General features: G+C 44.7%; 1 protein-coding gene across 1 annotated transcript in view; it reads left to right on the top strand.

Annotated features, from left to right (window-relative positions):
- Window positions 1-10,781, top strand: part of IDH2 (isocitrate dehydrogenase (NADP(+)) 2) — a 36,576-nt gene extending 25,795 nt beyond the window's left edge. The window contains exons 6-11 of the mRNA XM_085890624.1: window positions 1,635-1,771; window positions 2,092-2,243; window positions 2,400-2,512; window positions 3,798-3,895; window positions 9,830-9,925; window positions 10,223-10,781. Coding sequence (XP_085746750.1) covers window positions 1,635-1,771; window positions 2,092-2,243; window positions 2,400-2,512; window positions 3,798-3,895; window positions 9,830-9,925; window positions 10,223-10,322 — 696 coding nt within the window. The 3' untranslated portion in view covers window positions 10,323-10,781. The remainder of the gene's footprint in view (window positions 1-1,634; window positions 1,772-2,091; window positions 2,244-2,399; window positions 2,513-3,797; window positions 3,896-9,829; window positions 9,926-10,222) is intronic.
- Window positions 10,782-12,429: the final 1,648 nt, after the last annotated feature.

Here is a 12,429-nt window from a genome sequence, read left to right on the forward strand (position 1 = left end):
TCACCGTACATTACTTTATGAAGGGTTAATCACTTTTACCCAACTATGCACCTTAAGGGTACCGATCATGAAAACTCAACCACTTGTATGGCAAGAATGGAGGCCAGGCAGGAATAACAGTTCATGGATGGTAATTAAAATAAAAACCGCAACAAATCGTCAACAAGTAATGCACAATAAACAACAAACAATATTACCAACAACGAGATCCCAAGCCAAACAGATTTCTTAACAGTTCCTAGATCAGGGCCGATTCACTCACTCCACAAGAACACAGTACGGAGATTACAATACATCCAATGATGCTGAGAGGTTGCTCTCAAACCCGGAGGCAAACTGTGCAGGAGTCCTGGAAACAGAGCTATCGGGATCTCTCTGGTGCACTCCTGCGCGAAAACTCCTCGAGCTCCGTGATTGTGGTTTCTTCAAAGCCCTCGTTACTTTGGGGATGAAATGTTCACAGCTCCGGTACTCTCAGCTCTGAACATCCAGAGACGCAAGCGCTCTCCTTTCTCCGGCCGTTCCTCCAAACGGCTGTGTCTCTCTCTCTGTCTCTGTCTCTGTCTCTCCCCCCCCCCCACACCCACACACACAAGATCAACTGCTGAACCCTGCGCCAGGCCGCGTGAGCTCTCATGGTGACGCTAACTACAGACTTCTTCAATGCAGATTTTCTACATTTGCACATTATCATTGCTCGAGCCACAAAGGCCTCGTGTGCACTTTGTAAATACATGTAAACAGAGGTAAAGAACATAAAAAAATGTACAGCCAGAGGTTTGAATAGGGTAGGGAAAACAAATATCTCATTGTACACACATGAGATCATTCTTATTCCCACAACAATTTTATTTCTTGAAGGAATAGAAAAGTATGTAAAAGTACAAAGAAGGAACACCAACAACAACAACAACTGACAACACCACCAACTACGTGTTATAAAAGGTCTTTTTCGTGTGTTTTACTTCATTTTACATCCTCGATGACGCTCACAGATTGACCTGAGCTACGTTGGTGAAGCACAACACGATGTCTCATGATTAAACGCATCATTTGTCACGACGATGAAGTCCATTACGAAGAGAGATTACTGCCGACTCGACGACGTGAAACTGGAGACGAGACTTATTTGTTATGTCCGCAGGCCTGCTCCTCGATATTGATTTTCAATTCGTGTTCTAATGAAGTGTGACTCGCATCGACTAATAAAATCTCAACACGATAGCTACATGGCCACGCCGTGAGACCTGTGCTCACGCCGAACACGGAGCTGGTCAGGTTACGGTTACAGACTCGGTGTTCGATTATGGTATCACGTGACAGCAAAATATCCGAGTTGACAGCTGATTCGGGCTCGGTTCTGTAGCGCAGCTCGCCGAGTTCCGGTGCACCACCGGTTGCTCCATTGTAATGATTTGATAATGGGTGCAGAGTCGGAATTGTTTTTCCGCACGGCTTATATTTTCCTGTTGAAAAGAAATTACGTACGTACGGCTCGTCCAAAAACATGTATTCCATGTAAGCAAAGTAACACGCGTAGCATGCTGATGTGATGGGAAGACCATAAATCTTAACTCCCGTCCTTCTCTTTCACATGAAAACCTCGATTGCCTTGGGTCACGTGCTGTGCACAGTCCATCTCAGGCTTTGCTCACAGCTGCTTCCAGTATGCCATCGGGAAGCAGTGGCCCCTGTACTTGAGTACCAAGAACACCATCTTGAAGGCCTACGATGGTCGTTTCAAGGACATCTTCGAGGAGATCTTTCAGAAGTGGGTGCTGCTTCATCATAATTTGTGTTTAAAGTTTGAATATGGTGATAATATGGCTTGAGAATAAAAGGAAAGCAAAGTGAAGGATTACAGCGCAGGGGGTTTCCCAAGCCCACGGTCACGACCTGAACTTGGAAAAACCCCACTCAAAATCACGGTTTGTTTTTATTTATTTTTTGGAGGGGAGGGGGGGGGGTTTCACATCGAAACCGAGAGTGGAGACAAATGCTTGGAGAGTAGGGAGTAGTAAATGGAAGACTACTGTGGGGTGGGGGAAGGGAGTCCGAAGATTAAACCGAAGTGTGCATGACCCTCCCCAGAAAATACAAGGCTGACTTTGACCGTTTGGGCATTTGGTATGAACACCGACTCATCGACGACATGGTGGCACAAGTACTGAAATCAGCTGGGGGCTTTGTGTGGGCCTGCAAAAACTATGACGGTGATGTGCAGTCAGACATCCTTGCTCAAGGTGCGGAACAGTTAGTTGCTGCTGCCTCCCCCCACCCACATCCCCCCTCCCCATCTCCTTTCTGAACCATTCACTTAATATCTTGTCACTTGCACTAACTCCACAACAATCTCGTATTGTCTAAGAGACAAAGTCCTATGTATACGTGCCGTGCAGGGTTTGGATCGCTGGGGCTTATGACGTCTGTTCTTGTGTGTCCTGATGGGAAAACGATCGAGGCTGAAGCAGCCCACGGCACGGTGACCCGTCATTACCGTGAGCATCAGAAGGTGTGTGCTCGTGGGTAAAATGGATCTGAAATCTAATTTGTCCCAACTGTGCATCTGGCCATCATGATTGCATTCCTCTTCGAATTCTTCTGATTTCTTAACCAAAGGATGTTTTCGTTTTGTATCGAATTTGCTCTTCTGGGATAATGATACCATTTGGTGGCAACAGCTGTAAAGGGGAGAGGGGAAGCTTTTTGATCGGTAGTTAGAGTTAAATGGTAATCTTGGGTTAGTATATCGGTTTGCACGTGTCAAGGAAACTTGCGGAATGAAAAGAATTGCTCTCTGCACAGTGGTGACATTGATTACGTTTGTTGTTTATTTATTTTTTTTAATCGTATAACCGTATGTTGTAAAAATAATTTTGATTTTATTTGGTGTATCGGGAGAAAGTAGACACTGGCATGAAACCAATTTGTTTAAATTCCGAAATGTTAAATCTATTTGTTAATTTACACGCATATTTTCAAGTGTTTGCTTGCGCGTTTGTACGTTATTCTTTCACGGCCAAAGTTCCGTAGCATCTGGAGACCGCAACTTTTTGGTGTCGGTACTTCAGAATCTGGGCAAGGTTTTGAGTGACCGCACGTTGGCCTTGACGTCCGCTTTGAGGCCACCAAAGGCCGATTATAAAGTGTATGTTGGGGTGTGGGGTCAGGCAGTCCTGCCACCAGCCCACAGGCAACAGGTAAACACCGTGAGGCCAGTAACTCCATCGCTTTTCAATGTCGAACACGTCCCAAAACTACTGCTGGGAAAAGCTCACCGAGCTAGATATTGCCCTCCCCCTCCCCCACCCCTGTTTGCTAGGTTGTACTCGTCGGGAGCCCCTATTAGTGCAACGTATTCTCTACAGCATCGAGTGCATTTATTTATTTATTTGTCTGTCTGTCTTTGTCTCCACAAATGCATTGTACTTTGATGACCATTAATTTTTTGGTGCTTCCCACTTTAAAGATCGCTGCTGATTTGGTTTGGGGTTTTGGGAAGGTTTGAGAACACGAAGGGTAACGACTTCAATTACGTCGTGAAAGAGAGCAGGAACACACGGGGCCTGAACGTTCGTTCAGAGAACGGCAAACATGGTGTTCCATCTTTTTATTTACGTCTTTGCCGAGGACTTTTTAATCGGTTCGTGAGGGCGACGCTGAAGTCGACATACAGTGTTGAATAAAATTTCGGTTTTTCACCACGTATTCCGTGTGGTGCCACTTGCGAACCCATACAATCTCACGCAGGCCTCACCTTTTGATTGCTTGTCTCAAATTCTGTGCGCATGATGTAGGGCAACCCGACCAGTACCAACCCAATTGCAAGCATCTTTGCCTGGACCCGTGGCTTGGAGCACCGGGGCAAGCTCGATGGAAACCAAGATCTTGTGCGGTGAGACCTTTTCATTGTCGGAAAACCACTGTTTGTACAACCACTTGAACTGTTGTCTGTTATGTGTCTTGGTTCACCAAGCGATTTCATTCTTTTACAGTACTACAAGGCTTTATATTCATCAATAAAAGTTGTTTGTTGACGTTTGATCACCTTTAGATCATTATCAAGGGGGTAAACCAAAAGCGTGATCCGTTGGCTTATCTGCCGAAGTACGTAGCATGAGAATGTTACAATCTTCAATCTTCATGGAGAGCCAACCACTGTGCACGTGGTTGGAGGTTGAAGATTTATTTGTCGAATAGCTGGATTTAATCGATCACGATTGGTTGAGAAACCAAACGAAATTTCACAGAAATAAAGCTGCAAGCAGATACGCTCGATCGTAATACAATCTGTCTCGTATTTCACTTTCTATCGTGTTGATTATTTGTATTTGCTTATTATTACCTCTGCCGCCGAAGGTGGGCGGAGGTTGTGTTTTCACCCTGTTTGTCTGTCTGTCTGTCTGTCTGTCTTTGTCTGTGAGCAGGATATTTCAAAGCATTATGGACCGATTCAGCCGAAATTGGGTGGACAGGTTCGGTGTGTGACGAGAACAAATTGGACAAAAAGATTTTGGTGAAGATGTGGATCGAGATACAAGAATTAAAAAAAAACAAAAAAACATTTATGTTCTTCTCAAACAGAAGACCAAGAAGGAACCCGAAGAAGTAAAGATCAAAGATGGAGTCATCAGAAGAACCCTGGATAGGATTCGGGTTTCAGCCGCTACTTCGCTACCCTCGAATCCATCCAGGTGCAGCCGAGTGGGCCTGTCACAACGATTTCTGCAAGAATTCACTTCCATGATGTGAAGAATGAGTGATTCTTCACAATTGAGAGCTTGGTTAAGGTGCAGATCCAGATCCGGCCTATCAGTGGGATACAAACCACAAACTGTTCAGTTTGGCGGAGGTATGCGCTCTACCGAGTGCCATTCTCGTATTACTTGGAATGATTGTACATGAATCTTCAACCACTACTGTAAATGGCAGGTGGTATAAATGGCTTGTTTCCCGATGTTTGCATTCTGTTTGAGAGTAGTGAGCTGTCGTGCAGTGGACCTCGTACTCATTGATGTCACACAGCATTTAGTTTGATAAACCTGTAATGCAGACATATTTCTGGACTACTACTTCTTTTTTTCTTTCGTATGCTTGATGGAAACCCGAGAGTGACACATTTTCTGGCCGTCATCACAAGGCTGCGGGGTAGCATCATTGCCTGAGGGCGTTGCTGTGCTGCTGATTCAGTGCTTCCTGTTGGTTAGGGTGGAATTGGTGATTTGTTCAGGGTGCCGGCAATAGCTCGCCTTCTCTTCACGAAGGCCATCGTGAGATCTTTTAACGTTCAGCTAATTCCGGAAGACGGGACGCCCAGTTTAACATCCATCTGAGGGACGGCACGAACATTGATGAATCGCCCTGCCTGTGAACCCAATTTATATCTGGGTCGGGATTTGAACCCAGGATCGACAGCTTCGAGACGAGTGTTCATACCTTTAGGCTAGGGGTCGGGAACGTGTGGCTCGCGAGCCAGGTGTGGCTCTTTTGATGATTGCATCTGGCTCGCAGATAAAATTGGAGTTTGAAACTTTCAAAGTCCAATATTTTTCGTGGAAGCTTTACCTATAGTTTGAATGGTGTCGTGCTTCATTCACGTGCAGGGCTGAACTTGGCAGAAGGAGAGAAGAAAAAACGCCTCCGAATTGGCTGAAGCGGTTTTTGTTTCGTCCAGTCATGCGGCCGACGCGACTAGTGATTTCGGTTCCTCCAATGACGTGCCGCCGCCGAGACGCGTCACGGAATTCATCTCGACCAATCACGCGCCACCGCTGAGGCGACAGCATCCCAGAGTCGGCCGGCCACGCCGCACCTCTCGAGTATGTCAGCCCGTGCGCAGGCCAGCCAGATTCACTTGGGTCAACATCTCCCTCTCTCTCATTTGCTCAAAGCTAACCCTTCGACGAAGAAGATGGCGAAAAGAAAAAAAGATGAGGAGTATCGTACATTTCAGGACGAATGGGCCGAAGAATTCGCCTTTGTGGAGAGAGCAGGTTCTGTGGTGTGTCTAATTTGCAATGACAAAATTGCATCGATGAAACTGTCGAATATAAAGCGGAACTTCGACACGCGCCATGCTACCTTTGCATCAAAATACCCTGCGGGAGACAGCAGAAAGAAAGCATGCCAAGAGCTACTGAGCAGGGTGCAAGCCAGTCAGCAGCAACGCCGCGTATGGACCCGGCAAGGTGACTATAATTCCGCTAGCTTTGCTGGATCTTTAGCAATAGTGAGGAACGGAAAACCATTCACAGATGGCGAGGATGCTAAAACGTTCATGCTGGATGTAGCCAATGAACTTTTTGATGATCTTCTGAACAAAGACAAGATGATCAAACTGATACAAGACATGCCTCTGTCAGCAAGAACTGTTCATGATCGTACCATCATGATGGCAAACCAAGTAGAGGAAACGCAAGTGAAGGACATAAATACAGCGCCGTTCTTTTCCCTGGCTTTGGATGAGTCAACAGACTTAAGCCATTTGTCGCAGTTCAGTGTGATTGCAAGATATGCTGCTGGTGATACACTGCGCGAAGAAAGTCTTGCTGTTCTGCCAATAAAAGGGTCCACAAGAGGTGAGTATTTAGTCAAGTCTTTCATGGAGTTCGCTCAAGAAAAAAAATCTACGAATGGATAAACTTATCTCAGTGTGTACTGATAGTGCTCCGTGTATGGTGGGGAAAAACAAAGGATTTGTGGCGCTTCTCCGTGAACATGAAAATAGACCCATCCTAAGTTTCCATTGCATTCTACACCAGGAGGCACTTTGTGCTCAGATGTGTGATGGGCAGCTTGGCGAAGTGATGTCGCTGGTCATTCGTGTGATCAACTTTATTGTTGCCCGAGCCTTAAATGGTCGCCAGTTTAAAACACTGCTGGATGAAGTTGGAAATAACTATCACGGTCTGCTTTTGCACAGCAATGTGCGTTGGTTGTCAAGAGGGAAGGTGCTTAGCCGTTTTGCGGCTTGCCTGAACGAAATCCGGACTTTCCTTGAAATGAAAGGGATTGAGCATCCTGAGCTAGCCGAAACTGAGTGGCTCCTCAAGTTTTACTATCTCGTGGATATGACTGAACATCTGAACCAGCTCAACGTGAAAATGCAAGGCATTGAAATACAGTGTTATCCCTTCAACAAGCCGTGTTTGCTTTTGAAAACAAGCTGGAGCTCTTTATCATGGATCTTGAAACAGGTCGTTTACTACATTTTGAAAAACTGAGACAATTTAAAGATGCATGCACAGCAAGTGAGCCCACTCAAAACTTTGATCTCCACCAGTTAGCTGGCTTCACATCCAGTCTCCTACAGTCATTCAAAGCACGCTTTGGAGAATTTCGTGAGCACACTCATCTTTTTAAGTTCATCACCCATCCAAACGAGTGTTCACTGAACACAGCCGACCTGAGTTACATTCCTGGTGTCTCCGTCAGAGATTTTGAAGCAGAACTGGCTGACCTGAAGGCCTCAGACATGTGGGTGAATAAGTTCAAGTCACTGAATGAAGATTTGGAAAGAATCGCACGACAGAAAGCGGAGTTGGCGAGCAAGCACATGTGGACAGAAATGAAAAAACTTCAACCCGAAGACGAGCTGATTATCAAAACTTGGAACGCGCTTCCTGTCACATACCTCACACTGCAGCGTGTGAGTATTGCTGTATTGACCTTGTTTGGATCTACGTATGCATGTGAGCAGTCATTCTCACATCTTAAAAACATCAAGTCCAACCTACGATCACGTCTAACGGATGAAAGCCTCAACGCTTGCATGAAGCTTAACCTCACCAAGTACCAACCAGACTACAAAGCCATCAGCAAATCCATGCAGCACCAGAAGTCCCATTAATGGTCAGTATTATAACAACATTATTTAAAATAATAAATTCAGAGGCTTATTATACTCACATTTAGTTGAATTCAGTCTTAAAATATATTATATGGCTCTCACTGAAATAGATTTCCAAATATTTTGCTTTAATGGCTCTGAGTCAAAAACGTTCCCAGCCCCTGCTCGACGCCATTCTGCCAGTCATGTATTTCTGGTTAAAAAAACTGAATATTTTTTTTGAATTTTGTTTTATCGTACAAGCATACATGTCGCATGTTATTACACAATGATCACTTTTGATACCATGTTATTGTTTTCCCAAGAATTTGGAAAATTGACTTTTGAACAACAATAACTATATCAGTGATCTCAGGGAGGTAGACAGCCAAATCGTGCATTTTTTTTTTCACCGCATGCACGCGAAGTGAAAAGCGGGGTTAAGCAATTGGTTCATGTCCATCTGTCTGGCCGTCGTCTTATCAGTTTATAATGGACGAACAACTTATTTAGATTGAATGTTGTATTTTAAACATGAATAGGAAGACGAGTGAATTCATCCATATCGTACGTGCGCAGAGAGGACTGAGATAGTTTTAGTCTGTCCCCCTGTCTGGCATTCAAACAATTTTAAAATCATTCCAAACAGGAAACTTCCTGTTTTTTAATGATGTCATAAAGGACACAAACAACAGGTATGAATAACTAATGTAACATGTTAGATTATGGCGGTGTAATGACGCTGCGTAAAACGGCGGTAAAACCCGTAATTTTTTATTATTTATTTATACAACTTTAACCCTCTATTAGAAATTGAATTATATACTTGAACACTGTGTAGAACACAAATCACCTTCATCATCTATCTATAATTCCAGCAATGTGTGTGTGTCTGTGTCTATGTCTGTGTCTGTTTCTGTGTGTGTGAGAGAGTGACCACTGTTTCTCGACAACCTCTGGTCCGATCTAATTGAAACTTGGCAGGTATATTGCTGGGGACCTGAGGATGTGCCTTTTCAAGGTTTGATATTAATCGGACAAGTGCTTCCCAAGTTATGGCCATTTATTTACCAAACCAATGGCAAGACACGTTGTTGCGTGGGCATGGCCGATGGGGAAGGGAAGCTCAGCCACGTTCCCCATTACGGGTTACAACTTTCGGGCTTCCGGAGAGTGATGACTTCGTGTATTCTAATAATATCTCGATTTCTTATGCGCATTTATAGATAAACACAATGGCCCAAGTTATGATCGTTTTCATATTAGACGGTGTATAAATTTCGGGAACATCAGAGTGCTGGTATGCTCCGAACCAGGAAGTAAATTTTTTTTCTCTCTCTTCTCTTCTCTTTTTGTTTTTCCTTGCCCACGACATTGCGAAAAGGTAAAATACGTTGGCGCTAATTGAATAATTGGGTATTAAAAATAAATTGCGAATAATCGTAACTGCGAATAATATCGAACTTCCGGGTCACGCACGTACGGCCACGCGAGAGCGAAGAAACAGCCTGTGTGGTTTATTTATTTATTTATTATTATTATTATTTTTTTTTACGGGCACGTACTAGTACTTCCAAGAACCTCAAGCACTTGGACATATATATGGGGTTAGTGGATAGAACTGCTTCCATACACCACCCTCTATAATCTGTGGTGTATAGAACTATTATTTCATTTCAATTGAAGCATATACTTGAACACTGCATGGGGTAACGCGTTGTATGAACTCTCGTTTTCTGGTAGTTTTAGTTCACAATCATCTTTGCAGATCATCTGACTGACTGTAGGCAAAAATCACCAAACGTGACACCATCGATATCGCTCTCTCCTCCATAACAAGTCTGATGTCTGCCGTATTGTAATAAATTGACCCTGGGTTCTGTCCCACAATCCGTTGCGGTAAACATGTCATGACATCAGTCGGTCTGAGGCTCATTGGCTGATGCTCGGCCAGTAAACGTGCTTTTTGCTGAACACGCCGTGTCCGTGTAACGTGTGCAGGTTTGTGCAGTCCCTGGAAAAGGTGTGTGTGGAAACGGTGGAGAGTGGAATCATGACCAAGGATCTGGCGGCTTGCATCCACGGCGGGATGAGCAAGTATGAAACGATAAACAAACGCAAACAAAAAGCTCCGATTACTGTTGATTAACACGGTGCTTCGAGCCTGCGGCAAAAAGCCGGGATTTTTATATCGAGGCTTTTGAAAACTTTTTTTCAATCTCCGTTTGATTTGACACGACGTGCACACTTGGAATTTTGTAAGCGGGATTATGATGAAGCAACGTTTCCTTTGTGGTTCTGTTGCCGAGTTAAAACCCCTGGGTCATTATACCCATTTGCTGCAATTATATAAAATCCATTTGTTCGGTTTCTCTCCATTCACCGCTCCTGCAGGGTAAAACTGAACGAACACTTTGTGAACACAACCGACTTCCTTGGTGCCATCACCAAGAACTTGGAAAAGGCAATGGAAAAAGGAAGTGACGGCTCTTGAGGAAAAAACTACTGTAAATATGAACACAAAATGGTCATCGTCGTCGGCGTCCTCCCATTCGCTCACTTGACCGTCACTTTGAATGTCCTGAATTTGTTTCCTCCTCGGTTCATTTGTACCTGTGTGCTAAACTTCCACCATACTCCTCCCCCCCCAGCCCCCTTTCCCAGAGGTATGGAGGTGCTCACCCTCCTTTACCGATACCCAATCCCCGACATTTCACTTTAGCGAATTTCCTGTCCCTCAAACGAACTCCTGGCTGGGTCTGTGCCTGCCCCCAGTCCGAGTAACAAGCACGAGTAATTCTCACATGGCTTTCGTGTGAAACGAATTTTATTGAAGTCCTGAGAAATTATCTTAAGTCTGTACAATGAAGGTCATGTTGATATTGGTGGATTTTAAATTTGAAAACTGTGCAATCAATCTCACCTGCAGTAAATGGTTTCGAGAGTAACTTCAGTGATTTGTCTCCTGTGAAATGTTTGTTTTTCTCTGTTGTGGTTCATGTTTGCCTGAATGATTGAGATGAACTTTTTTTTTCTTTTATAGAGGGAAACGGCGCTATGGGAGATGTGTTGACATGGGCTTTGTTTTGTATAAAAAAAAAAGTGTTGGGAGTTCAAGTTTGGTTGATCGGTCAGTTCATCCTGCTCTGCAGACAACTTCTTTGCTGCTGAAGCATTCTCACGTCACAGATCACATCTGCTCTGCCATTTGAGGAGAATTGAGAATCGGGGAGCAGTACAGGAAGAGATTCTGTGAGTGTAACGTCTAGCCAATCGATCCAGCCAATGACTGCTTGCAACGTTTGGGGCATGGCTCCATGTGGACGGGGTTTTGCAGCTGCTCGTATGACGGAGTGGTCCCACTAATTGGTGACTGGGTTAGAAATGTTACTGATACTTATCCTGGTGCAATATGTGGTGTCTTAGCCATATCTACCAATTTTTTTTTTAATCTTCTGACGATCCTATTTGATAAATACCATGAGTTATAGAAATGAGCCCCCCATTAATTCATTGCTGCCACATCCATCCATCCATTGGGACCATACTCTGTGCAGAGCGTGGGTGCTGCCTAAGCGGTCTCCTTGCCTAATGGGCACAATCCTGGACGGGTCGCCACTCCAACGCAGGATACCAGCAAGCTGGCACTCATTTTGCCGACCTCAGAAGGATGACAGGCAGAGTCAAACCCACCTGGTATTAATTCAACAGCCAAGCAGGATTTGAACGCAGGATTCTAGGATCCCAAGCCCACCACCCTAACCATTAAGCCAACACAAAGCACCACAGACCAGGCAGGAATTGTTATGATTGGGGGTAGAAATATCAAAATATCTTTCAATCAGCTAGTAGGGGCTTCTATATCTTTACAATCATTCTTTTCAAATATAGAATCTACAAAACCACGTTTTAATCACATACAAAGTATTCATCCACAGTCTGATGGAGTACTGCTCTCCCCTCTGGGGTGGTGCTCCCACCTCACATCTAGCGCAACTTCAAGCTGTGGAAACCAAGACATTTATGATCATTGATATCCCCCCGCGATGAAGCTGAATCGTTGTGTCTCTCTCTCTTTCACCACAGGCAGGTTGGTGGTTTTTCTGTCTTCTACCTTCTCGTCTCTGTCCTTACCCCCTCTGCTCTGTCTGTGATCTGTCCCCCCCCCCCATATTTCCGCAGGGTGTTCAAGGTCCGCCTTTCTGGTATGATTACGAAAATCACGAATCACTGCTCACCTGCACTCTCATTCCTCTGTTTTTCCCACCTCTGGAACAAACACCCACACTCTCTTCAATCCCACTCTTCCCTCCGTCTTCAAAACAGCTCTTCACCACCTCATATCTTCCCCCATCCAAATCCTCGATCTTTTTAACCCCATTATTCCACCCCAAACCCACCTCCTTCAAATTACCTGCTTTCCTTCCTGAAAGTCCCTGTAGTGTCCATCTTGTATACCCCGTGTACCCCGCCCCATCCCCCTCCCTTCCACAGATCTCATGTGCCTGTTCTACACTGTTTTCCTTCCCTCTCCCACCCCTCTTGTCTCCTACTTCCCTTGTTGTATGTTCGATGTGTTGGCTCTCATATGAGCCTCGATA

Source organism: Eptatretus burgeri, chromosome 8 (assembly GCF_056783735.1).
Source record: "Eptatretus burgeri isolate ZD-2024b chromosome 8, Ebu_testis_v1, whole genome shotgun sequence".
NCBI lineage: Eukaryota > Metazoa > Chordata > Myxini > Myxiniformes > Myxinidae > Eptatretus > Eptatretus burgeri.